Source organism: Haemaphysalis longicornis, unplaced genomic scaffold, assembly GCF_048455015.1.
Source record: "Haemaphysalis longicornis isolate Haplotype H1 unplaced genomic scaffold, Haemaphysalis longicornis Haplotype H1 scaffold_7, whole genome shotgun sequence".
Lineage (NCBI taxonomy): Eukaryota > Metazoa > Arthropoda > Arachnida > Ixodida > Ixodidae > Haemaphysalis > Haemaphysalis longicornis.
Genome location: NW_027526422.1, coordinates 102,985,616 through 103,013,502, shown reverse-complemented (window position 1 = coordinate 103,013,502; position 27,887 = coordinate 102,985,616). Strand labels below are relative to the sequence as shown.

Here is a 27,887-nt window from a genome sequence, read left to right as displayed (position 1 = left end):
ATTGAATTGAACAAACCTTGGGAGGAGAACGACGGGAGAGGAACAGCATGAGAGGTTTGCGGGAAAGGGTAGGGAGGCATTTGCTTGGAAAATGTCGACAAATTTGCAAGGAAAGGAGCAGGAGCATTTTTAGTGTGTGTTTGTGTTTGTGTCGCGTAAGTGAACGTTTATTTGCTTCATCTTTCGTTCGTCGCTCATCCTTGTCGTCAAGGGCATTTCGCGAGCGAGGTGCGCTAGGGAACGCCTCTGCGGTTAATAGTTTTGCCAGGCTACCCTGGGCGGACAAATATACATCGGCATTTCGAAACACGTGCATTTGCATTCTTCCTCTGCAAATGAAAACAGCCTCAGTGTTTGGTGTTGCAACTCACGTTCTTGTGGTCAGCAGCCAATGACTTTGCCACAGAGCCCCACATTCGGACTACACTTCTCAGATATTTACGATACCTAGGTGTCAGGCGTAAATATGGGAATGAGGAACGGCAGCAAGTAGCTACGTTTAGGGCGCTGGCCTTCGTCGTTGTGGAGTGCAGCAATATTGCGGCCAAACAGTACATTCGCAAAAACGAAAAGATAAAGTTAAGGCAGCCTCCCAAGATTGGGATAATTCTTTTCCTGAGAGTTAAGGTTAGCTGGTGCGACAAGCAGCAACATGCAGTTGCAATTTTGATGCGTACCTCTATTCTCGAGTTGTGACTACAAATGAATCGGTGAGTGTGCTGTGAATGTTCTGAAGGCAAAGAGTCTGGAGTAGTAACAAATTATACTCCGCGGGGAAAATAGAAGCCCCGAAATGCATTAACTCCCCATTACTGTAGACAGATGGTCATTCCGTTATTACCGTTCTGTATCGGTAAGCTTAAGTTTCTGGTACAACTTCAGTCACAGTAAAATACCGGTTTAGCTTCGGTTTGGTATTATCATCAATCCGGGATTTGAGGTTAAAACATTTCAAATTCGAAAGCGACTATCTCTGGCCTCGCAGCTGGTGGTTTGTTTCGAGTTTTGCGCAGCAACAAGCCTGGGCGTACCATGGCACAAACATGCTCATAGCAAGTACAGTAGCAAAACAACTCTAAATAATGTAGGGCAAAAACGCCACATGTTTGTACCCATGTTGCCCTACCAGGAAAGAGCACCAGAAGGCTTCCCAGAAAGATTCCACGGCAACATCGGCAAACCGTGCATATACGCGCAGCGTGGTTAAAAATACACACACGTCGAGGGGATGCGCATTAATCAGTTGGGGACAAATGCAGCTGTTGTTGCGACGTCAGAAGAAATAACTGGCCGTGCACGCAATGGGAAATCTGGCACGCAAAGCCACCCAGCGCGGCCATGTGACTCCGTGTAGGGGTGCTCAAGGTGCGAAGTGGTGTGACAGCTGCGTCAGAAGAGTCCTACCTGCCGTCAGGAAAACAATTGTGGACAGTCCGAAAGGTGAAAGATACTTCGAAAACAATAAAGACCAGGAGAAAACGCGCACAACCAGCCGGGGATTTCGTGTTGTACCGGTCGTCAAGCTTTCCCTTTTCTTCCTGCAGTTCTTGGAAGGCATTTTAAGTACTTCCGCAGCCCGTCCACTTACGTGCTGCGGAAAAGGCCGCAAATACTGGGCGGCTAGTGGCTGTAATTCGCGTTTTATCAAGGCGTTTCGCAAAAGAATTTTCCAGCGATTGGCTGCTTTGGGGACTCTATCGTTTTTCGAAGTAAAGGCAGACAATGAGGTTATTTTGCTTGGTAGGATCGTCTCATTCTTTTTGTGTACTCACCCGTTCGTCGAACGACAGTCAGTCTTCGACATTATCCCCAGGCAGCACAAAACTGTTCGGCCTAACTCGAGCCGATGTGCTTTGGCCAGTTATTTTCTATCCGGCATTTTCCCATCAGAAGTATTCGGCCCGTGTCCAAATGTGGCCCTTTTGGCTGTATGCGGCCGTACTGCCGTGGCTATCCAACGGCCAGTCTCCATCAGCCGGTCGACCGGCTTAAGTTCTTACGGCAAGACTCCAGCTCTAGGTTCCGGCCATTCGACAGCCACCCGTGTGCGGCCGAACTACGGCCACTGGAGGTCAGCCGAGATGCGGTCGTCGGACTCCAGCCGGACTACAGCTGCCCGAAGTTCGGCCATACTACGGGCTATGGAGTTCAGCCACAGTACGTTACTGTACGAAGGTTGGTGGACGACCACTGCATCTAGCGCTACCAGATGACTCAGTCACCCTGTGAAGCAGCACAAACCCACTATTTTGGCCCACTGCACCCAAATAAAAGCGATCCCGCACGATACCACCACACGTCCAGCCTTCAGCAGAGCCTTGCTTATTCATCGGCCTTTTCATAATCGATAAACTTTTTCAATTCATAATCGATAAACTTTTCTGTTGAGCTTTCACAGGGCTGATTCTAGGAGAGGGTGAACAAGTACCTTCATTTTCAGTCAATTTTTGATGTTGTTTTTATGAGTTACGTGCACACCACTTAATAGTTCAAAAGAGCTTAATTTTGTTCAAATGTGTTACTTGGTTAAAAAATTGTGGACGCCTTCAAAATGACACCCCTCTTCTGGTGGCAGCAGTTCTATCCAACTTTGTATTCTCGCAAGAAAAGGCGTAATACCAGTGTTTCATACTTTGTTTTAAACCAATAACATATCAATGGTAGTATGCATACAGCAAACCTTCCATACGTTGGCGTACGTAAGGCTCACAACTACTCGGAGCCGAAGTTGCGGCTCGGCCCTATGTATGCATACACACATTCTTCCACCTTTAGAGTCTAGCATGACAATTCTCGCACGCCCCTCGAAAAGAACGCAAGCCACGCTGTGCACTGTAACCCTTCCAGTGGCCACGTTTTCGCACTTTGAGCAGCGTCAAGGCTGCGTGTTCGTCCTTTTTTTTGTTACGGCAATTGACACTCAAGGATAACAATGTTTGTACCCTGCTATTCCTATTTGGTAAAGCATGTCCACAATGAGGCACTTCTCACCGGGTCACTATTTATTTATTTAATACCTGCTTCACATTCGTATGCATTACTTGAGGGGGAAACAAACGAAAGTATCACAATGACAGAATATTTGCACCAAGCGCGGGGAAGATCGTACTTAGGAACTATGAATACAATCATAGGAGGAAGATAATTCCAATCTCGTATTGATGTAAGATAAAATGAATTGCGCAAAGCGTCACCTTTAAGGGAAAGTTAATAATTTACTTGAGGATTGTGGTCCGGCTTTGGGATATGTAGAATGGCGCGTGGATATACTTCTTATCGATCCCGGTTTTTGGAATGATAGGTATTATGGAAAAATTTCAACCGAATGTTTCGTCTGGGATCTTTCACGTCTTATAATTTAAGTGCAATTTTGCTTTCCCTCGTGCTAAGTGGATTATCCCAGTTACCTCAAACGGATCGCACTGCCCTCTTCTGTGTTTTCGAGTGTATCGACCAGCTCTTTGGTGTACAGTTGCCAAGACACATATGCGTACTCCACCATTGAGCCACATGGGTGAAATACGTTTGTTCTTTTAAGTTAGATGGAGGTTCGCTTAAATTTTAGATGCAACGCATTTCTATAACTGGCCTTGTCCCGCGTCGTTGTCGCGGCGTAGTCCGCATCCCCCCCCATTCTCCTCGCCGCGGCAGCTGCGCGCTCCGCCGCTCTCACCGCAGCGCCATCTGTACGTCAGCGCGCAGCTTGCGCTCGGCTGCGCTCGCTCCCGTCGCCGTGCCAGCTGTGCGTTAGCGCGCAGCTTGCGCTCGGTTAAAAATTTACACCATCTTCCCGCGAGGGGAACGATGGGGTAGATGCGACGCATCGGGGGTGAACATGCTGCGTAAAAAGGATACAGAACAACAGCAATCCACAAGCTGACATCGCTAACATAAGGGAAACGCAACGGCAACCCCCGATGCGTCGCATCTACCCCATGGTTCCCCTCGCGGGAAGATGGTATAACTTTTTGTCACAGGAAATCCAACACACGCGCACCTTTAATTTTTATGTTGTGAACGGGCCTAGTTCACCTCAAACCACTCCCTGAATGAACTCCTATTGATTTATATTCCTTAGTCGTTTCTAAAGAAGCATCATTTACGCTCTACATATTCAATTAGTATGAACGTTTCCTTGTAAAAGTGGCGTTACAATCTTTTTCACATTCAACTACAGTTCTGAATCGGCACACCAGGATGACATTACTTTCAAATCATGCTGCAGGTAGAGGGAATCACGTTCATTCTTTGTAGTCCTGTAAACTACACAGTCATCCACGAATATTTCGAAAGATTTGAGGAAAATAGCAATATCACTTATATATAACAGAAAAAAAAGAGGGCCCACATTCGAGCCATGCGGAATTCCTGAAGTCACGGGAACATATCCGGAAGAACAAACGTTGAGAACGGCCGACGGCTGTCGGAGAGAGGTACTGGTCTATCCATGCAATAACCGATTCATTCAGTTTGTAGCCCCACAATTTACTAACACGAAATTCATATGGAACAACGACGAATGTTTTTTGCAGTCCAAGAAAATACAGTCAAGTACTTCACGCTGACCCTTTGCTAGAGCCAAATCATGCGTGAACTCTACAAGCTTTGCTGAGCAACAAAAACGTGGTGCTGGAGATTATGTTTAACCAAATGTGTTATATCCCACGTATAGCTGAGCTCACCATAAAACACCGATATAAATTAAAATCCACGCTTAGTCATTGACTAGCCTATGTTTTTATCGCATATTTAAAATTACATTTGTTTTAAAATAGACAGACATAAAATCAGATAAAGAAACAGTGCAGGGAACGAAGTTGAGCTTAGCCTTTTATATGTTTAGTACCAACAAAATATTGCACCGTTGTTTTTCGCAGAATTTTTGTCTGAGGAGAATTGTTAGAAACTTGCGCTTTTGCACGCCCTTGCCTTTCTTTGGCGGGTTGTCCTTGACATGGCGGTGGTTGAGCTCTTGCATAGTGGCCGCTTGGTCGACACCCTTTCAGGTCGGATATTTTCGGTGAACCACCGCCATCTTGTGTCGGACATCTATGCCGGGTCGATGTCTCCAATGCTCTCCATTTGTCGAGGGGGCAAATAGCCTCGCGCTGATGCGTCGACGAGGCAGGAGGAGGAGGCGTGGTAACGCTATCATTGGCGAAGCACAGCTCACTTGTTGGTATCGCACAGCCTCCTCGTGGCAATAAAGGGCATTGAGATGGCCTAACCAGTTAACTGGTAATCTCAAGTGCGTCCTTGCATCTTGCCAGTTCACCCAGTGCCACTCATGACTGTTTGACAAACGAAGTGCGTTCATTTCAAGCGTATAAAGACCGAGTGGATAAAAAACGTGTCTGCATCGCTCGTCTCCCTAAGGGCTTTTACTTTAAAAAGCAGTTGTGCATGGGTTCTCGGTGCCCAGACACGTTCCGTTGTTCGGCTCGTACATCGCTTACCAAAAGAATGACGGATAACCTGAGACCTTACGTCGGCTTCCCTCCTCCTGAACAGTGGTTGCCAAATATTTTGCGGCCGTTCGTTTGCCGTAATTCGGCTGGAGACCGCTAACTGAATGAAAAACGTACATTCAGGGGCCGCACGTCGGTCGGTATTCTTCCTAACATCGGTTGCCTGAAGAAAACGAATATTCTGCCGCCGGACACGCGGTTCACAGTAGAAAGAGCGAATGCATGGCAGCCGCACTCCGGTCGGTGCCCTTCCGAACACCAACTGCCACAAGAATACGAATATTCTTTGGCAGTTGACTTGCCATGCTTTGGCTGAACACCGCTTCTCGAAGGTAAAACGGATGACCTGAGGCCGTACGTCGGCCGTTCGTCTTCTGTACATCGGCCGGAGAAAGTAAACTGTATATCTGGCAGCCGGGTACCTGCCGTTGTATGTCTGAACACAAGTGGCCAGAGAAATACCAAAGTGCTGGTGGCCGAATGTTGGCTGTTCATTGGGAGATCAGTGGCTGCCAGAACCTAAATGCTTGCCAGGCATGCCAGAAAGCGGTCATAGACGAGCCAGTCTTGGAACACACTATCTGTGCTGCCTGAGATGGTAATCCTCACCGTTGAAAATGGACGGGGCCTGCTGCCGCACTGAGTCAGAGCAGACCGCGGGTGCACCCGACGATGCAGGATGATGGCTGGTCTCATCGCGGTTCATCGTGAGCAGCGTCCGGTTGCGAAGCTACAGTGTGGAACCAAAACTCTTGACATGCACCACTTCCAGAGGAGAATAGCAGTCCCGACGGTAGCCGGACGTGGGGTATATTGGCAGGCGAAAGCGTAGGGCGAATGAGTCGATCGCAGGTCCAGACCAAGTACACTCGCATGGATGAACGTCCGAGTCGGTCCTTTTTCGCTATCATCATAATGCTGGTCGCATACACAATATGTTAAATTGAGCTTCGGCATCTACTATGCATTGTTCTGCCATAATATTCCTTATTGTTCGATACATTATATATGTACACTGGAAATGAGTAGCTCAGTAAATTGTCATAGTAAGAAAAGCATACACACAACGACGCCAGTGAGGGCATCGGCAAAATGTTTCCGGCTAACTTTCCAAGTGCAATAATACGGGTCACGACACTACGCTGACATCAGTTGACTTCACCGTGGTGTCTAAAATGCGGGCGTGGCAAAACAGGTGGAATATTGGCTGTGGATGGCTGAGGTGTTTATTTGGATTCCGTTGCCCCGGATATCTTAAAACGCTTTGATTTTCTTGCGTCCAAGGAAGCCTGGGCGACCAGCAGAAGCGCGGCCAAAACATCAATCGCTGCACAGGTGCGGTACAGGTTGTCGTACGAGCCACCAATGTCTCGGAAGGTACCTGCGTCGGAGAAATATTTTGTCAGGAATACTAGAAACACTAAAAAGGCTACGTCGGCACAAGCTGTGAAACGTGATCCCCACAAATGTATCTTTCAAATGAAGGATCAGCGCGAGGAAAAAGGTATCCTTATGCTTCAGTTATTATCGCCACTAACCGCAAGCCTCGCACCCGTTACAACGAGTTAATTTCTGATCAGGCAGACGCCCCTTTGGGGAGTGAGACTAAGCCGCAACGCAAAGGACACAATTATGACAGATGTTCACCCAGACACAGAGGCCTCAATCTATACGATAAAGGCAGTTGTTTCGCATTCTGCATCTGATTGCTCCTGAATGTCCGTGAATTCTCAGTTTTTTATTTTACTAAACGCTTGAATACATATAGGTGATGGGATAACGGGCTACGTATCGGCCGAGGAAATGTTGAGGCTTCTGGGTGCAGTGGTTGCGCATGAGGGGCTTACTGATACAGCCCGAACTTGGTCCCTTAACACTCTGCAAACCTGGTACATCCTAAAGTAGACAGAAATTTCCAGCCTAAACTACCATCAATTTATGCTAATCTCAAATGGCTGGTCTTCAGAATATAAATATGTGTGCGGAGAAAACCTGTTTGACAAATATCTCGAGTGAAGGGATGATAATTTTTCCCGTGGTTGTCACCTTGCAATTCTTGTGACATAAAAAAGAAGCCATTTGTACTAATTGACCTGAAATATACCTGTACAAAGCATTGCGAGAAGCTCGCATATTATGTAAGTTTCAAGGGTCAACAATAATACATTTGCCAGCACTTACCGACAATGGAAGGCTCGCTAAGCAGAAGAGGAAGTGCAGCAATTCCCATGAAACCCCAAGATAGAGCTACATTCTCCACACCGAGATAGTCAGCTAGCAGCACTGCCTTTAATGTGCGCAGGTAGCCAGTCTGCAAACCAGCGACAAAGATGACGACACTGACACTTTCAATGCTCTCAAGGTGCGGCATCGCAAGAAAACACACGGCCGAAATCGCACACGCAAGAGCTGCAAGACGGCATCGGTTACGCAGAACCTTGTCTGCGATTGCAGGAATAAGCATGTTTCCGCATAGATTTCCAAAGGAGATAAGAGAAGTCACTTGAGTGGCGTCGTTCTGCGGCAGTCCTTTGTCTAGACTATAGTCAATAATAGTAGAGGTGAGCACCGGAAAATTGAACTCAAGTGCCGCCATGGCGACAAGTAAAACATAGAAGCACGGCATCTTAAGCAGGGAAATTGCTTGAGCAATAACGTTGTGGAAGGTTTCGTGAGCAGGCTGGTGTGAAGGGTCTTTTGGATAATCGTGTTGCTCCTCACCAACCACCGGTACTGGGGCTGTATTGCTGCCTGGGGCTGTATTCCGTTGCCTTAGCCAGATGACTGAGTTTTCCCGACGTGTCTTTCCCCCAACCCTCGCGTCGCTGGACAAAACAAGTGTTTTCAGCGTTATGTATCACTTGTTTTCTTATAGTGGCGCACTCAAATTGCGATGTAGTGTTTTCTTGCTGCTGATGCACGCAGCAACCTCTGCAGGCACGGAACGTTAATGGCCGCGGATGGCGCAGCATAAGCATCAATGGAATTGTGTGAAGTAACAGGCCACCGAGAACTAAAAGTGTTCCTTTGAAGGCATAGGCCGATAACAAGCACATTAAAAGCGATGGTCCCAGGATGCCAGAGAGATCGCGTCCGACGAAGGTAATGCCTGTTGAAAGGCTTCTGTATTCGTCAAAGTACGACACGATGAGAACAGAAGTTCCGACCACAAGAATACCCGACGATGAACCTGCAAAAGAAAAGCTCAATAAGTTGACTTAATTTCGGCTGTGCACTCCTCGTCTTGAAGCTGTGCAATTAATCACCGAGAAAGCTGTTCAGCGAACTGGTGGACATCAAGTAACAAGTGAACACCTTGGCCATCCGAAAAGTGCTAAAAATGCCGTTTTCAATAAGACAGTGGAAGCGTTATCTGTTGCAAACTTTGGGTATTGTGGAATAAAGCAAACGTCTTACTCAAAATATCTTCCCCGACATACACCTGCTGTGGCATACTATTGACATAAGCGTTGATTTGAAACAAACGTGAACTGCTGTTGAGGGAATTTAAAAGCTGTGGTTTATGATGAAATCTAGGCAGCTCATAGCATAAACACTGCAAAAGTTTGATAAAAACTGTTCAGACACAATATTTATTCGTGGGTATGATAAGTGTTTGGCTTGTTCTCATCACTGTGGTATATAGGTAATACATCACGCATCCCTTGCAAATTTCATGACGCTTACGTTCAAACCATTTCACTCCACTTTATGAGTACCTCAGTTTATTTCAATTTATATTCGGTTATTCTAGTCGGAAAACTAGAATCACTTCTCGCAGGCATATACACAGTCGAACCAACTTATATAGAACCCAATCTTCGTGCTTATTTCTCCGGTTGTTGAACCCTTAGTTTTTAATAGATTCTGTTTAAACTTCGTGAAAATCAAAACGCGTTCTGCGTGCGGCCGGTGCACAAGACAACAGCGAGCACAATCTGCATGGCACAACCAGCAGCGATATTGGTCAGGCTGAAGCGTTAAGACGATCCAAGGAGCCCATTACGCATGCCAGAATAAAAAGAATGGCACAAAGAAGCGCAGAACATCGACGTGGTTAAAACAGCCGCAGTGCTTTTGATCTCCCCAAAGGCCATAAGTGGGACTTCAAACTTCGCACAACTTCGAAAATTGCGCAGCACTGTCCGATACAAAACAATATTATAATAACCAAAAAGCGGGATTTTTCGCTTCGTGTCACGTTTTGCTAATTACGTTTGAAGTTTTTTCCACTAGGCTTATTTTTCTTCTTGCCAAACCAACGTGCGAGGAAACGGGCTTGAGCCCAATCATCCTAGCGTGTTCGTTATATGCGAAATCTTCATACGTGAACTGGTCAGGAATGCAAGCTTGAGGTCAAAAATCTTGTACAGGGAATTCTCTGGCCGACAAAATATTCAGTACACTGAGAACGAACGTTAGTAGCTTTGTTTACATATTCACAAGAAATGTATGCAAAAGCTTTAAATTTTCTTCATAAAAATATTTAAGGCAGTGTTCACAGAAATACTTGACGGAGGAAGTTATACGAATATACCATGACACTTAGGCACACCTTGCTTGCAGTTTTAGAGAACAATTGTGCAAGAACAGCTTCTTGTTAAGCTGGGCAATGTCTGAACATCGTGCAGGTGCAAGTTATCTTACGCGCTTTTTGCTTCCTATCGGACGCTATTGTATATCATGTACTGTTAGTTTATATTTGACCAATACTTATATTAAAATACACTCCCCCAAGTATTGTTACGGAACCCTAACACGGTGAACAGCACTTACCGTAAAGAAATCCCCAAGACACACACATCCACGCCATGTTTGTAACAAAAGCAGAAACGATGATTGACAAAGGGCAAATTAGCGCAGCGAAAGTGACAATGGTTAGGATTGATAGTCGACGTTGAAGTGCCCAAACCAAGATACCTGGAAATATTGAAGAGCAAGTTTAGGTAGTTACAAAACGCAGTTCACTGAAACAACACAACTCCAAGACTGCATATTCAAAGCACTTCTTCAAATCAGAACTGCTAACTTCAAAATTCAGAAAGCTGGTGTTTCAGACGGAAAGCTTGAAGTTCAGGTGGTGCTGTTGTAGAAGTCATGTCTTAAACAAGTGAGGGAAATGCTAACAAAATAAGTGAATAGCCCTAACTAGAATCGACACATATGTGCTATTTCAACCAAGAACTGCAGGTTTTTTATAGCAAACAACATGCACAGTCAAGGGCAAACACACTCTAATAAAGCTCATTTTGTACGATTGCTTACAGCGTGTGTGACTTAAGGTGTGGAAAAACTACACGCCCCTGGAACTTACATTCAGAAACGCATAACGCGTGGACATATTCCATCGCTGAAAGCTTAGCTCGGTCATATCCTCCTCCTCGTTGTCCTCCTCAACCTCTTCCACCTCCTCTTCCTACTACTCATCATTATCAGCCTATCTACGCCCCCTGCAGGGCAAAGGCCTCTCCCATTGATCTCCAATTATCCCTGTCCTGTGCTATCTGCAGGCAGCGAATGTATTCCCGCAAACTTCTTGATCTCATCTGCCCATCTAGCTTTCTCCCGCCCCGTGCCACTCTTGCCTTCTCTAGGGATCCACTCTGTTACACTTAATGACCAACGGTTATCTTGCTTTCGCATTGCAAGCCCTGACCACGCCCATTTCTTCTTATTTTCAATAATATGTCCTTCATAATCATCATCATCATCGCCAGCCTATCTACGGCCACTGCAGGGCAAAGGCCTCTCCCATTACTCTCCAGTTACTCCGGTCCTGTGCTAACTGCGACCAATTTATCCCAGCAAACTTCTTGATCTCATCTGCCCATCTAACTTTCGGCCTCCGCCTACAACGCTTGCCTTCTCTAGAGATCCACTCTGTTACCCTTAATGACCAACGGTTATCCTGACTTCGCATTACATGCCCTGCCCACGTCCATTTCTACTTCTTAATTTCTACTAATATGTCCTTAACACGCGTTTGTTCCCTGACCCACTGAGCTCTCTTCTTGTCCCTTAATGTTACACCTATCATCTTTCGTTCCATTTCTTGCTGAGTCATCCTAAGTTAAGGTTGAACCCTTTTAGTTAGCCTCTAAGTTTCTGCTTCGCAGATAAGTGCCGGTAAGATGCAGCTGTCATACACTTTCTTCTTCAGGGAAAATGTTGGGCAGTCATTCATTATCTGATAATGCTTGCCGAATGCACTCCCCGCCATTATTATTCTTCTAGTTATCTCTGCCGCTTGATTGGGATCCGGCGTCACAACTTGGCCTAAGTAGATATATTCGTTTACCACTTCCATTGCTTCGCCACCTATCTAAAACCGCTGTGCTCTCCCGAGATTATTGAACATTACTTTTGTCATCTGTATTTTAATTTTGAGGCCCAAGGTACTTAGTTTGAGTAATTTTGATTTCCCCGAGTTACTTAGTGAGGCAACGTCATCAGCAAATCTGAGGTTACTCAGGTGTTCTCCATTAACCCTTACTCCCACCTGTTCCCAATCCAATGTTTTGAATCATAGAGATGCTGTGAATAACATTAGAGAGATTGCGTCTCCTTCTCTCACACCATTCCTAATAGATATTTTACTGTTCTCCTTATGGAGCACGATGGTAGCTTGGACACATTGTAGATATCCTCTAGTAGTCTTACTTAGTTCTGCTCGACACTCTGATTCCGCAATGCCTGAATGACTGCTGAGGTTTCGACTCAGTCATATGCTTTCTCATAATATATAGGGATTGAGTACACTCCGCACATCTATATCACCTAATTGACCCCGTGAAAATGGTCTATAGATGAATAGACTTTACGAAACTCTGCTTGTTCGTAAGGCTGACTGAAATTTTGGGTGGCAGAAATTCTTTTAGCGGTTGCCTTGCTAAGTGCCGCACTGCCTTGTAGATGACTGACACTGTTCTGATGGGCTTGTAATTTTTCTAATCCTTCATGTCACTTTTCTTTTGGATTAGGATGACTTTTGCGTTCTTGCACGATTTCGGTACGCTCGTAGTCATTAAGCATTGCGTATACAGGTTTGCCAGTTTTTCAAGTACAATATACCCGCTATCCTTCACGAGGTCGGCTGTTATCTGATCCTTACCAGGCGCTTTGCCCCTTTGCATCTCTTTCAAAACCTTCCTTACTTCTGAGGTTACTGGTGGATGTCTATCTCCTCTGAACTACTTCCTTGTTCGGTATTATCGTGGATGTCGCGGGTACTGTGCAGATCTCTATAGAACTTCTCGGCTACTATAATTATTTTATCAGTATTAGTGACGACATTGCTTTGCTTGTCTTTAAGTGCATACATCTGATTTGTCTCCATGCTTAGATGGCTCTTTGCTGCTTTCGGTTTGCCTCCGTTGTTTATAGCATGCTCAATCCTCTCCATATTATACTTCCGTATTCCAGAGCTCTTACGCCTATTGATTACCTTTGAAAGCTCCGCTAGTTCTATTCTGTCAGCTGGGGTGGAAATTATTATGCTTTGCCGTTTTCTAATTATATCTTTCGTCTACTGAGAAAGTTTGCCAGTATCCTGTCTAGCTAACGTGCCTCCGAGTTCTGTACACTCCGTGATAATGCTTGAAGATTTTCACTGGATTCCTGTGTCGTAAACTCTGCTTCCTCGGTTAGAGCTCAATATCGGCTCAATATCCGTCTTACGGTTAGCGCATTGATAGGCTTCTTTCGTACTAGTTGTTACGGTTCCTCCTCAAATCTAGCATAATTCGAGATTTTACCAGACGGTGGTCACCACACCTTACCCTTCCTAGCACTTCCACATCCTGCAAGACGCCAGGGATATCGCATATAATGAAGTCTATTTCCTTTTTATGCGAGCCATTCGGGCTCCTCCACGTCTACTTCCGGCTCTGCCGTTTGCAGAAGGTATTCATGATACGTAGATTATTCCCTTCTTCGAACACGACTAGTAGGTCCCCCCCTGCTACTTCTACAGCCTAGACCGTAATTCCCCACTGCCTTGTCTCCAGCCTGATTCGTGCCTACTTTTGAATTGAAGTCTCCCAATACTACGGTATTCTTCGTTTTTACTTTGGACAATGGCGATTCCCCATATTCATAGATGTGTTCAAATAGCTGGTCGTCGTGGTTGGATGTAGGCGCGTAGCCCTGTACCACCTTGAGTTTGTACCTCTTATTAAGCCTAATTGCAAGACCGGCTGCCCTTTCGTTAATGCTATAGTATTCGTATATGTTGCCAGCTATGCATTTATTGACTAGAAATCCCACTCCCACTTTTCTTCTATCGACTAGACCACGGCAACATATGACGTGTTCATTTTTCAGCACTTTGAAAGCTTCACCTATCCTCCTAACCTCGGTGAGCCCTATTACATCCCATTTATTTCCCTTTAATTCCTCAAACAACACCTCTAGACTCGACTCGCAGGATAAGATTCTCGCGTTTAAGGTTGACAGAGTCAGTAACCAATGGCGGCCTGTCTTGATCCAGAGATTTTTAGCACCCTCTGCTGCGTCACAGGTCTGACCGCCACCGTGGTCAGTTGCTTCGCACCGACTGGAGACTGAGGGCCGAGGGTTACTTGGTGTATTATTGGGAGGTTGTGGCCAATAGTACACCAGGGTGGCCAATCGTGCTCTGGGGAGGGAGTGCGTTACCGGCAACGGTCGCCAGCATCAGGCCGTACCCCTAGCTTCCTTTTGCCATTTTAACAGCATGCGGAGTTTTTTATTCCGGTGGAAATTGTGCGGCAGCGGGATTACAACCACCGTCCTTCTGCGCGCGAGGCGGATACTCTACCTCTACGCAACCGCTGCACCTACTCGTGGGCTCGTATCTCGTAGCTCGTAGCTACGTGGGCGTGGACTTGTAGCTCGACCGGTATGATAACGGGCTCTCGCTCCGTTTATCTAATCGCTCTGTTATATACGAGGAGCTTTCACGTGTACTGCTGTATCGAGGATAACCGCGGGTACAAGAACGAACAAAACCAAAAAGAGTTAAATTTTGAGCATATTCTTCACTGACAGGATCGTCATATGTGGCCCATTGTTGGATTGTGGAGCCACAGACAAAGAGGTGGCATGCATACCGATTTTATAGCTTTATTAAACGGTTGCAGTAGTAGAAATCGAGCTGAATAAGCAAAACAGGTAGAGGTATACCATTATTACATGCTTGTGCCAGAACATATACTTGCAATAATGACGCCGATGTAAGTTTAGATGAAGGTGTAGAATCAGTAATCTATAGAAAAACACCACGGTACATGATGGCTTTTGAAGACTAACGCGAATGCAGGTGACAAACGAATATGTGGCGCTTGTTCTAAAAATTTCAGCGGCAGGGTAAACGGCGAAATAGATTTTAAACCATCGGCGTTAACAGCAGCAGTAAAACGTGGCGCCGCCAAAAGTACCGCCATATCTGTGCGACGACCCAACATAGCTGTTTTCGCATTCACTACATGATGACGAGTGCGTAGGTGTCCTGACAATGTTTGGGTGGTCTTGGGATTGGGATTACAAAAAATGTGTCGCAAATAAATCCTTGGAAGGGTAAACACTTTTAACGTTGCTAATGATGAGAGAGAGAGTACTTCGACGTGACGGAACAAATTTGAAGCATAAAAATGCCTGTAATTGGGAGACTCACGTCCACGAAATGTTTTCCCATCCTTTCTGGATGAAGGCATACTGAAATGCCTTTGTACAGCCAATGTACATGTAGTTGTGGTGTTAATAATTACAATTCCCTATTTGCTGGTTCGGCATACATGTTACTTTAGCAATGAAGGCATACCCCAACAGCATACCTGACGTATTGGAGAAATCTATCCTACACAGACACAAATAAGTGAAGTTCACGAGGATGGATTGGTGGGCTAGTTTTTAGGGCATCATGAAGAGGATAACTGGGCACAAAGATGACAACACACAAGGAAGAGAAAACAGGGCAAGTGTTGACAGGTCATCGTTTGTGCTGTCTTCTTTTTCTTGTGTGTCGTCGTCGTTGTGCGCTGTTAACTCAATCATGGATAAGTGACCCCCTAAAGTAAACATCAACTCTTAGTGTGCATTGAAGAATCGCTCTGCCGCTGCGGTGTGGCAATGCACCTCTAAAGAACACGAATTTCACAGCCGCTGCGGGGATAAAATTTAGTTCCCGCCCGTTGATTGATCCATCTTCAATTCATTCCCGTGTAAGAAAGTACCAATAAATAGCACAGTACTTCACTTAAAACAAACTCAAAAGACAGTCACTACACCAAATTGGGTGCATTATATTAGCGTCTTGCATTAGCGGACAGGGGGGGGGACAAGAAGTGCCCAGTTGCCGTACGACTTCAGTAAGAGCTGAGTGTAGGTCCTAATTATCATTTTGCTCAGGCCGATGTGAAGTGCCTATTTGTACAGCGCACAAAGCGCCTACCGAACTCCACGAGTAAGCCGATAAGGACCACCGTTCGTGGCACAATCTATCAGAGCGCCGTGGAAGTAGCATATGATAGCGAAGCGAAAGCTGGCGGCGCTCTCGCCTCTAATATATTTACGCCATTGCTAAAACACAACTGAATTAAAGATCTTCCTGTAGACAAAGTTCGTACCTGAAAAATTGGCACATGCGGAAGCGATTGTCTTTGGCCAAGAAGCACCTTCGCGACTGGAACCCAGTTCATTAACAAATAGAACGTAGAATATGCCATTGTTGGATTGTGGTAGGACGAACAAGAAGCTCGCTATTGCAATAACAAGAGGCACAGCCCAGCAGTTGTCGACCAGACTAGGAGCATGCTTAGATCCAAGCGTCGTCAGTGAAGCTACTGTGGGAGCCATGAGCTGTATCAGCTGGAAATAAAAAAAAGCAGAATGCAGGTAAGTATAGAAAAACAAGTTGTTCGAATTTCACATTAATCATTGGTGCTTTTTCAGAATTCGGTGATTTGCAAGCCACAGTGATTTTCACCTTACGGCGTTTAAGTATTGAGCAAGGATATCTTGCAATGCTAGGCCAGGTCATTTTGAAGACACGTAATGGGTACATAATCGAATGAAGAAACATTGCAGCAGAGCAGCAGAACAACAGAGCAACAGAGATAGAGACAGAGCAACAACATGTATTCTTAAACGTGGAAGCACATACTCACGTGCAGTTGTCTGTCGCTCTGCTTGGTTATGCCCAATGTCTGGCATGCTGCTTTCAAGAACACACTTAGAATTAGTTGTCGCCGAGTTACTCTGCACGAGTATTTGACAAGAGGGTACAGTTTCTTACTTCCAACAGTACCCTATGGTAAAAAATTCAGTCACGTGGTGGAAATACTAGGTGGAGGTCAGGTTGGTGCTTAAGGGTTGGATAAATAGCTTCAACTGTTCCTTATCTGTGAGCGTTACCGGTTACAATATTCACCTCTGTAGCGGGATGTCCAACCGGAATCGAGCTGAATCTAAAACCGGAAATGAACCGGTATTTTTGGAGCAACTGAACCCGAACTGGAAGTGAACCAAACAAGAAATGGTGGTTGCCGGTTCACGCAGAAACGGGTAGACCATCTGCTGTTGATAATGAGCGGGCAACGACATTCACGGCTTTCCTATGTTACGCACCATCAATTCCTTAACGTTTCCCGCGCTTTCTCCTTCAGATCAGTCCAACTCTATCAGCTATGTCTTGGATGTTCCTACACGAGGAAAAGTATGGCGCACATGCCGCAATGGTCTGTCACTCCTGGTAGCGCTAGCAGAGTGCAAGGCTGAGCAAACGAAATGTCACACTCTCGGGAGCCTTCAAGCAATATGGAACAGCGGCTTTTCCCTTCCTCTGCTGCGACTGTGCAAGAACACTGGGCCACGAGATTGCTGCAGTGCGCAACGGGGAAGGCGAACAGTCGAAATGGGGATATTTGTTGCATTTGATCATTTCCTTGCAAAAAGGTCGAACACCTGAAATGTCAAATACTTCACAAATGTGACCCTTAAGAGCTGAACGGTCGCTGATCCATTTGCTGCTGACTACAATATTGTGGGTTCAATCACCGGACCCATTGCCTTCTTCTGATATAGACGAAAAACAAATAAGAAAATTACACATCTTCCCGTAGGGAAACCCTGAGTAGTATGCGAAACCGCCATGGGGTCGACTGAAGTTCCAATTAGTGTTCAGTCCGTTGTTTCCGTTAGCGTTCATCTTCGCGTGCCTTCGTTGTATCAGTAGCTTCTTGGCGTAGTTTGAATGGGTGAAGGACATAAGGCGCGTTTGTAGCACATGCTACTGTCTCGGTTTGTAGCGCCGTGGGAAGAGCGCCACGTACCTACCGTTGCGTACAGAGAGTCGTGGATCGAGACCGGGCGCCGCCTAACTATTTCTTTTTATAGTGGACTGCGCTGACGTCAGCGCAAACGCTGACGGGGCTGAAGAGACGCGCATGGGCAGTAGAGTGCGGACGGCGGACAATGACAACAAAGGAGGGAGGGAGGGACACAGCCCTTAGCATGAGATGCTTCGCATATAAAAGCGATTGCTAAAGAAGGAATTATTTCGTTAACCCATTATTGCCCCCCATTGCATATAGTATGCTCCCTAGGGACCTACATGCAACGCCGGTTTTGAAATTACGCAGAGCTCATGTCAACTGATGGGTTAGAAAAAAGTTGTCAGTACCCTACGCATAGGAGTAATTCAAGTGGTTCGCATTTTCCCCCCTTCAGGGCCGCTGGCTCCCTTCAATCCTCTTTCAAAATGGCGGCGGGGAAAAGAAGCGGGGACTCGTCGGAAAAAGTGTGTGTAATGACTTCTCACTTCGGAACTGATCACCTCGGATGCCTGAAACTGTGCAAATATGTTCTTTGTGTACTTCGGCATAAATATTTAACTTATGGGCACAGAGCACTGCTATTGTTTGCAGTACACGTCTTGCACAGCGACTTTTGCATATATGCAACTTTCTGCACCACTGTTCACCACCCTAGATGTTGCATATCTGCAACATCATTAGCATTAGTTCGCTAGTGATTCGCTGTAGCTACTTTCACAAAATTTAGGTTACTTTTCGTGAACTGTTTTGTTCGCGGAGTTTCCACCGGGGATGTTTCTTCTCTACAGGGTACTCCTGCTATTCTGCCTTCAATGTTTTACGCTGTTCCCCGAAGCCGGCCGAAACGGAATTTTTAAAACGTATTACACGCAATCGACACCAACGAAAGTGACTTCTCTTGCGACGACGAAAGCGATGAAGAATTTTTCCTAATGCTCAGGACAGTAGCACTGAAGACGACGAGGAAGGTTTTGCTAACTGTGGTGATAGTACAAGTGAGAAGGAACACGACCAAGAGACGGTCACCGCTGGTGACATGAAAAAAATAGGCCAATAGCCGGTTCACTTGGCGAAAAACAACTTTCGACCAGCCGCCAATGAAGTTTGAATACGATGTTCCTGTTCCACCAGCCGAGCCCCTGGCAGCAAGGCGATACTTTAATCTGTTTGTTTCTCGACCCATGCTTAAACAAGTCGTAGAAGAAACAAACACGTACTATATGCAGAAGAATGGCACTCCTCTCAGTCTCACTGCAGAAGAGCCTACCTCTGTCTTGGGAATTTTTTTCCGAATGGGGTGTGTGAATATGCACCGAATACGTGCCTACATGGAGACTGGAAGCAGATACGAGATAGTTTCTCAAGTGAGGTCCAGGAAAAAGGCTTGAGAAAATCACAAACCACTTATTTCATTTCACAGACAAGACCAAGCAACGGACGAGCTTAAGCAAGAGAACTGTTGGAAGTCACGTCCGTGCATTTCCTCAGGGCGGCAAAAGATGCTATCGGTAGCCCAAGAAAAGAATTGTGCCGTAGCGGAAATTTTAATTTCATTTCGTGGCCTCTGAAACATAAGGCAGTATATGCCGAGCAAGCCAAAAAGCAAGTGGGGCATAAAGGTCTAGGCTCGGGATGGTGAGTCGGGTATTTGTTACGACTTCGACGTTTACCAACGCTGCAACAAGGGTGTGTATGGTTACCAAGAAGTGTACCAGCTAGGCCTCTGTACTGGTGTGGTACTGCAGCTGTGTACTAGCCTCCCAGACCATGCTGACAAGTTGATTCTTGAAGAGAATTTCTTCACGAGCCCCCAACTTGTTTCAGATATGACGACAAAAGGGATAGCTTTTGTTGGTACAGTCCACACCTTTGCAAATAAGGGTATAAACAGGTGCCCTTTGTCTTGGACCCATTGGGCTCCCAAAAGTAATTGCTGGTATTCACTGGTCTTTGTCGTACTCTGAGAGGGATGTGTAGTACGCATATATAGCTGACCACTCTCAGCGTAGCCAGATAAAGATACCACACTTTTTCTGGCCAGAAAAAGATGTCACACGCGTTAAAAGTTGTGACAACTCTGGTCTATTGAGGAGCCTGAAACGCAAAGTATCTCTACAAAAGAAACAGAAAGGGCTTCTACAAAAATAAAAACCGAGATAAACAAACTTTTTTGACACTTTGAAAACACTATAAATGAGCTAAGAGGACACGTTTTGCAATGGGAGTGGTGGGTGGCCGTTACGGCACCTCCAAACTTCGGCATGAAAGCGATTTTTTTCTCAACAGCCCCAATCCTCATTAACGGAGTATAACAGCTCAGCTGGAAGCGCAATACATTATACACATGATATTGTAGGAGCTTTCAGCGCAGTTTCTGCTGCTAAAGGCTTTTTAAATATAAGGTTCCCGAAGTAAGCTGCTTCGGAACACTTGTTGTCTGTTCTCCCTCCTACACCACAATTGATGAGTTGGAAAGCATTATTCTTGAGTTTTAAACATCATCAGCTTGTTTTTACGCTATTTTTGCAGAGTACAAGAATCGAAATATGAGAATACCTTCAGGAACATTTACAAATAAAATAAACCTCGGTCTGACGGCTGGCGTATTTTCATATTGTTTAAAAGGAAATAGCTTTGCTGTACCAGAAAAGGAAACGTACAAATGGGGGATTTAGAGAAAATAATTATGACGACATATTTTACAAAATATCGCAGAAACTTATTTAAAAAACACAACCTGTTTATAAAACGTAGCATATGATATCCCCGCTTGTCTAGCTTAAGATGAGCGTGCGAAAGCGTTCTTTTCTTTTCGCGTACGTTTTCTTGTTTGTAGTATGAAGCATGGCTTTAGAGCCTGCTAGAAGGCTACGCTGCGATGTGCATTACAGTGGCGTTTTATATTCAGCAGAATAGTCGTCAAAGAATTCATTTGTCTATGGGTAAACTTTCAAGCTTTCAGAATTGACCTTGCGACCGTTGATTGCGGCTTCATAAGTATAAATTTTGGAAGATTTAACTTCTTTTTTCATTTGGACTGGTTTATATAGACACTTCTCTGCTGTATTACATCCTCAAGTTTTATAAGTCTGGAGTATCCTTACAGCGTCGACGAAAACAAAGTGGTTCACGCCACAGCAACTACATCAATAAGGGAGTGGCAGGGGGCCATCCTCAAAATCCTCGACGTATGCCTTATATGAACAAATTCTGTAGTTGCCGTTTCTATAGTGATGATTAGTAATAGAGGTTAGTATTTTATTTTTCTGAGAATCAACGTGCACGATCAGTTGTGGAAATTAGTGTTCAAGTCCTAAAATCTTGGACTTAGGGTGTGGAAACTTTAGCCTTTTGTGCGAAAGCAGTAATAATTTTTAGGTGTAAAGCGTTCCTCAATACACATATGTGGGCATGTGATATTTTGTGGGGATTTGTTGCTCTGTTCGTTTGTTACACTGCACTACCTTTCAGAATACGCACAACTATTTCTCGAGGTCGAGCGTCCACGAGATAGCGCAGTGGTTTATATTGTACATATGTCAAAACCTGAGGCCCCTAGCTACCACTCCAGACCCCCCTGGATTTAGCCAGAAGCTATGATCATGGTGGGTTTGGGTGGGACAGACCATAGAAGATGATTACAAATAAAATGTAGGATATTGTGGAAGAGTGTTTCTCGTAATTATATAGGGCAGAAGGCATGCACAGATAGTTTACTAAATTCAAATGCAAGCTAGGAAGGACTGTCAAGAAAAATCGACATTTTAGGGGCGAAGCTTGTCTTTCTCGGGCCCTGTCCCGTCCCTCGTTGCTGCCGTATACATACCGCCGATGATGATTGTGGCAGGATGCCCTAGGGATTGGCCAACCAAAGATTGGACGAAGCGGTCAAAACGTTCAACGCGTTAGTTGCTACCCAACAAGGAGGAGAGGAAGACGAGGTTGTCGTTCGTAGTCTGCGAGCTCAAGACACGTACCGGGGGTACACGACACAAGACGCTCTGCAGAAGGCGACGACCAAGGTGGCTAAAATGTCCCACACAAAATTTGCCAACTTACCTATAGAGATTCTCATCGTCCCAAGCACCTACATGATCACCACAAACATGAACGTCGTCGACGGGCTTGTCAACGGAGCGGTGGGAAGTCTCAAGCTTTGCGAGCGAGGAGTGGTGGTCTTGACACGGTGGCGCCCGGTTTCGATCCCACGACTCTGCCTGCGACGGAAGGTACGTTGCGCTCTTCCCACTGCGCTACAAATGGAGACGCGAGCATGGCTACGAACGTGCCTTATGTCCTTCACTCATTAAGATGGTGCGCGCCGTCAAAAAGACCTATAACAACGTGTCGAGTGCCATTGACGCGGCGGCACCCGGTTTCGATTCCACGACTCCCTGGCCGCGATGGGAGGTACGTGGCGCTCTTTGCAGTGCGCTACAAACCGAGACGCGAGCATGGCTACGAACGCGCCTAATGTCCTCCACTCATTCAGATGGTGCGCGCCGTCAAGAAGACCTATAACAACGTGTCGAGTCTTTATATGATGTGTGGGGTTATGTTTCACGGTTTTACCGACAGACATTTTAGCTTCGCCCCTATCAGCATCATTCACTTCGTGGAGCCGGCGGGATTTTTTGTTTTGAAATTGATGGCATGCCTATGATAATCTTGAGCTATCTACGGAACGTCGCAGGTAATATACGTGCCTTTATTATTAGAAGAATAAAAAAATGTTTTACTGGTTTGCAGGTAAAAAGGTAGTAATTGTAATTAGTGGTCTTAGACGGTCTTGTCGCGAGGCAGAGGATAGTCTTCCAATGAGGTCTGGGTAATAAAAAAGGGACAGCGTTTTGCTCTTTTGCTGTTGGATGCTGGTGCTGTGCTCGCTAGAGTCATAGCTATGGTCTCATTGTGTTCACCCGGTATACACCTTAGCAGTCATGATTACACCTACGGATGCACATAACTGAATTACACAGAACTGAATGATGGGATCCAGTTCTGGCCATTCATTAGTGGTAACTTGTAGCAATCAGTGATCGTAAGGGCGTGAGGTGCCTGTATGAGTTTGAGATGTGTAAATACTTAATGCTGATTGTGAATCAATGCAGGGCCGGATTGTGTTCCGCATTTTCACTTGCTATGATAGAGAGTTTGGTCTATAAGTAATTACACACAGTGTGTTTTTATTGGTATATTGGTATTGGTACGTCTGGAAACTGCGAAACGTTAAGTACGTAGTATTGTTCCTCGGCGGGGGCCGGTTCCCGCGCACAAAAAAGAAAAGGTGTACTATATAGAAGTACGAAAAACGATAAAACAACAAAATTCTAAAAAGTTTGTTAAAAAATTCAAGATGTCACATTCCGTATCACCTTGCAATTGTTTTACCTGCTTTGTTCTCCAATACATTTCTACAGCGGCTGGTTGTTCCGCTGATAGAGTACGCAGAAGCTAAATATTGTTACGTAATGGTTTGCGACATAGGAATATTTATTGGCTGTCATTTCTCGATAAAAGATAATTTGATGAGTCGTCAATTTCCAACCCACTCTCCAAGATATCGACAATTTAGTAAACAGGAACGACTCGGCCCTTCCTTTCCCCTCGGCATGTGAGTGTCTGCGACAGATTGTGACCAATATTTCCGCAGAATATTTCTTCCGTGTATTGAGATGGACACGCACCGGACGTTTGAATTACGGAGCGAGTTTGTCTTGATCAATGTAGGCGTTTTACTCCAATGGGAAATATACGTGTCATTGTTGAAATAAATGGACTGGTCAAACTTTGTCCGATAAAGTTCTTCAATGCTTTTTTTTTTGGTATAACTGCGGCTGAGTTGCCAGAATATAACTTTAAAGCAACAAAAGTACAAAAAGGCATAAAAAAATACAAAAAATTGGCCCCATTTTGGTCACTATACTGCAAATTTTTAATGACGATAGTACTGTGCCGCCTCTGGCGCGTAAATCTCTCTCTTGTATTTTCCAGCACCTCTCACGCTCTACCTCTCTTGTATCGCTCCTCCCATAATAAAGGCGGTAATTTTCTCAAGTAAATGCAATATTTCCGGGTTGCACTAGTCGCACCAGCTACTGGAAACATTCGTTATTGTGGAACATTGCGGTATGCTCCCACGAAGCGGTGCTTTTTAGTATTTTTTAATCGAAACGTTGGTTTCAAAGCGGATTTTCTAATTTGTATAACAAAACTCAAGCAGCTACATATTTTTATTAGGAAAGCCCTTAAAATATCACTGATGTAACCATGTTTTCTATCGCATGTGCCTGTTGTTTTTATCCACTCAACACGGTTAACTAGTTGTCAAGTAATAAGAAATAAACATGCCCAAAACTTCCTATTCACCTTAGAAAACGAAATGCTAGAAGTAAAAGAATATAACTACCTCGGACAGATTGTTAGTGCTGACCCCAACCATGACGGAGAAATCCGGCGCTGAATAAGTATGGGTTAGTGAGCACTCGGCTAGCACACCCCAGCAATAAAAAGTAAGCTTGCTCCATACCCCAAAAGAAAAATCTACAACCAGTGCATAATGCCGTGAATGACATGCGGAGCTGGAACTGGGCGCATTACTATACAACTTGAAAGCAAACCTAAATCAGCTCAACGGGCCATGGAACGATTAGTGTTAGGAAAAGCACTCACGGGCAGGAAAAGAGCTACCTGGATCTGAGAACAAATTAGAGTTAAAGGTATCGCAGTTGAAATAAAAAAAAACAAAATGTACTTCAGATGGTCGTGTGGTGAGACGAACTGACAATGGGTCGGCAATTGGGGTAACATAGTGTATACCAAGGAATGGGTCTAAAAGAAGGGGAAGGCCAACAACATGGTGGAGGCATGAAATACGGAATTTCAGTGATAAACTGTGGACTCGTGCAACGCAGGACGGGAGCGGTTAGAGGTCAATGGGAGAGGCCTTCGTCCTTCAGTCAACCGGAGTAGGCTGATGATGATAATGATAATGATAACAATTGTGAACATTGCAACCACAATTAGTACATTGCAAATGTCCTGCCTGTAGAAACGTCCCGTTGCAAAGTTACTTTACTTCTCGCCGGGCAACTGAATAAAAAACGGACAGACAGACATAGAGACAGGCCAAAATGTTCCCGTTTAGGCAGCCCAAGAAAGGCTATCAGCTTTGATAAACAACGATGCATACATGACTTCTGCAATGAGAATTGTGTGGGTGGTGCCTGAGGTAATGTACTTAGCAAATTGTCTTGTCTCTATGGGTTTTTATAGTTAGAGGGACTTTTTTATTATTTTTACTTTGCGCCTCACGTAGTAAGTAGATACCTCACTTGATGAATGTGTGCGCCATTTCTCTAAGAAAAGACTTGCAATAAATAGGCTGAATATTGGGCAGAAATTAGAAGTGTTTGACAATTGGGTTGTTCAAAATTGGGATGTTTGATCCCGAAAGAAGTGCTATATAAGGGGGTGCAGGCAGAAAAAAATCTTGAAGAGCATTGGAAACCAAATATAAGTCGTATGGAAGCTCATATGCTTGTTCTACTAACACGTTTTCTCGCCGTCAATGCTATATTATCTGCGGAGGGAGAAAAGGGCATATCCGGTGCATTTTTTTTGAGCGATTGAGTCACAGTAAAATATCTCGTATAAAAGTCCTAAAAACAAAAATTTCTGAGAAAGAAGAAACAATGTAACACCACCTCAACAAAGCATAATTATCAATCCGAGCATAACAAATTGTTATAATAACATCTATGCACCTTTTAGGTGAAGGAAAACATTTTAAACCAAGTAACTTTCGTAGAAGCGACTAAGCAGCTGCATGAGTTCCCGCAAAGTTGTATAATCGGTTATATGCAGTGTATGGTGTTTCGCAAAATAACTTCCAGTTTGGGGACAAAAATATATTTGCTTCGACACGTAGCACTCACTAATGCATATAACGCTTAGCAGTCAAAATGAAGCCCGCAAAACCCTGTAGAAAAAACTAAAAATTCTCAAAGAGAGTGAAAATGTGTTGGGGCCAATTACCAGAACCAACATATTAAACCTGAACTAAGCAGCATCAATACACCGTAATCTGGACGCTGAATGTAGGGCTATTCATAAGCTCGGCCTACTAGGTGCACTGATGTGAAAGTTTGGGTACATACCACCACACTCCGGCGCTCTCTTTGATGAAACCTGCAGGCGAATGTGTGCTGTTACCTCGGTCACAACGGCAGGCGGCTTGTTGTTTGATGACACGAGCAGCTGCATTTCCTACTCCCCCATACCAAAACAATATCGCCTGTACTCGCTTGCACCTTTCTGCTCTTGCTGTACACGTTGTGTTGCAAAATAAAATACGGCGCCATTATGTGGGAACCTGACTGAAACAAGGAGAGCACGCGTGGTTGAATGCGATGGGAGGAGAGAATATTTGAGACAGTAGCGTGCACAGCTGCAAACTCGGAAATTTAAGCGAATAGAATAAGCGGGCACCTACTGTCACGTGTACTTTGTTATTTCGATGAAAATTCACCTTCTCATTGGAATTTAAATTGAATTTTTATGCGCATAACGAATACGCGAGCTTCGCACTAGGCCGCAGTGTAGGAGTGCAAAAAATATTAGGCAATCTGGGGCGCCTGAAGAAACTGCACATTCATTCTCCCTCCATTCTTGGATCCCCGTGAATTGTAAAGAGAACATTTTTTGTCGTCCTAAGGTATACATACTTTGTAGTCAAAAGGCAGATATGGGTCGACTAATTGACTTTGTCAAGCAAAAGATGTTGAGCGCTCAGCCTATTGCTTTTAATTTTGAGTTCACTCGCAAGCGTCACCTTCATCATCGTAGGTGCATTTTCCACACCAGGCACTCGGTTCAATCATCTGGTACGTGGAAGGCAACACGCGATGCGTGAAGGAGAATTGATTTCGGCGTCCTTCGTTCGAGGCAGGCGGCGTGTGTCACGCTATGCGCTTCTCGGCGCCGGAGGGTTCGGTGGGCCTACAAATTTAACGACATGCAGATTTATCTTCGCCCGCAATTCTTCATACGGCTCCGAATAATGGGTAGACATGTAAAGCTGTATTGAGAGCTCGCTAATCTTTGCATATGCTGTTTCCCCGCGAAATAATATTGCCGCAGCCTACTGAATTGATTCCAGGGGAAATAGGGACATTCAAATATCGTGAGAACTGCACTGATTACACAATTGATGCTATCTGTCCGTACCATTTAGCGCGAAAAATGCGGCTTTTTGTCTGTGCGGAGAGCAGGCGCTGCACACTTTACTTCCCTGATAATGGTGTTCCCGTCGGAAAGTAGATTCACACCAGCGCAACTTTGTATCGAGCAGCGAATAACTTGTAGTAAGCCTCACATGTAGGCAACAATCTGATTTCGAACACCCTTGCTATTTGTTTACTGAAGAGCGCTTTTTTGGTTGTAAGGATGGTAAATTTGAACACACAGGGTAGCGAAACAGCAGACAGTAATATACTGCACGAAAGCTGTAAAATACCCAACATTCCGATACCTGCCTCACAGGCACGGGCGAAAGGAGAAGCCGATAATTTCCCGCGCATTGTCTTAAAAAGCTGCTGATAAGGGGCAGTGGTTGCCGGCACACCTTGCAAGGCTAGGTTCACCCGTTAATTAACTACAAAAAAATAGTGCAACAACAAAAACAACATCGCGTATGGGTGATGAAATTTCAGTTTGGACCATCTCTGCGAGAAAACAGGAACATTGTAGACCGGTCAAAAATTGGCTTATATATAAAATATTCCCTAAACCGAAATCTGGGAGCAGGGAGAACTGCCGTCTTCTCAGTGAAGGCGCTTAGCTCTTGTGTCAAAGGAAATGATAGCGTCAGTAGCAAACGCACGACGGAGTGGGCTGCTCTGCTTTGCCTCACCGCGCGTCCCTCCGCCGAGCATGTTTCGCGTGGCTTGGGCATAGCATTCTCCCCCTCGCATTCTCTCAATAATTTTCTTCTCTTTCCGCCTCGCTCTATCTCGTCCATCATCGTAGTGTTGTTCATTAGCTAGGTATTAACGAGGCCGACGGCGACCAGAAACCACAAGAGCGGCCCGCTCAGCCATTGCCCGCC

The 27,887-nt window shown here is 45.1% G+C and overlaps 1 protein-coding gene across 7 annotated transcripts; it reads right to left on the bottom strand.

The window, feature by feature from the left end:
• Nucleotides 1–6,669: 6,669 nt before the first annotated feature.
• On the bottom strand, nucleotides 6,670–26,131 carry LOC144146695 (monocarboxylate transporter 13-like). 7 transcript variants are annotated; one of them, XM_077678625.1, is made up of 7 exons: nucleotides 25,994–26,131; nucleotides 21,839–21,996; nucleotides 16,613–16,659; nucleotides 16,073–16,313; nucleotides 10,245–10,388; nucleotides 7,650–8,658; nucleotides 6,670–6,849 (listed from the first exon to the last, which is right to left on the bottom strand). In XM_077678625.1, exons 1-4 carry the CDS (start codon nucleotides 26,042–26,044, stop codon nucleotides 16,261–16,263), a joined length of 309 nt encoding a protein of 102 aa, XP_077534751.1. In that variant the 5' UTR covers nucleotides 26,045–26,131; the 3' UTR covers nucleotides 6,670–6,849; nucleotides 7,650–8,658; nucleotides 10,245–10,388; nucleotides 16,073–16,260. The 7 variants fall into 7 exon arrangements, 5 of the variants coding, with proteins under 5 accessions (XP_077534751.1, XP_077534748.1, XP_077534752.1 ...); XM_077678622.1 differs by having other exon boundaries at nucleotides 25,939–26,068; XR_013317692.1 differs by lacking the exons at nucleotides 21,839–21,996; nucleotides 25,994–26,131 and adding an exon at nucleotides 25,939–25,972.
• Between the last annotated feature and the right edge of the window lie 1,756 nt (nucleotides 26,132–27,887).

Coding starts and splice junctions, on each gene's coding strand:
- LOC144146695 (XM_077678623.1), bottom strand. Junction 16,314..16,612: donor AGAGCGACAGACAACTGCAC/GTGAGTATGTGC, acceptor TTTTATTTCCAG/CTGATACAGCTCATGGCTCC. Junction 10,389..16,072: donor CGCATGTGCCAATTTTTCAG/GTACGAACTTTG, acceptor CAATATTTCCAG/GTATCTTGGTTTGGGCACTT.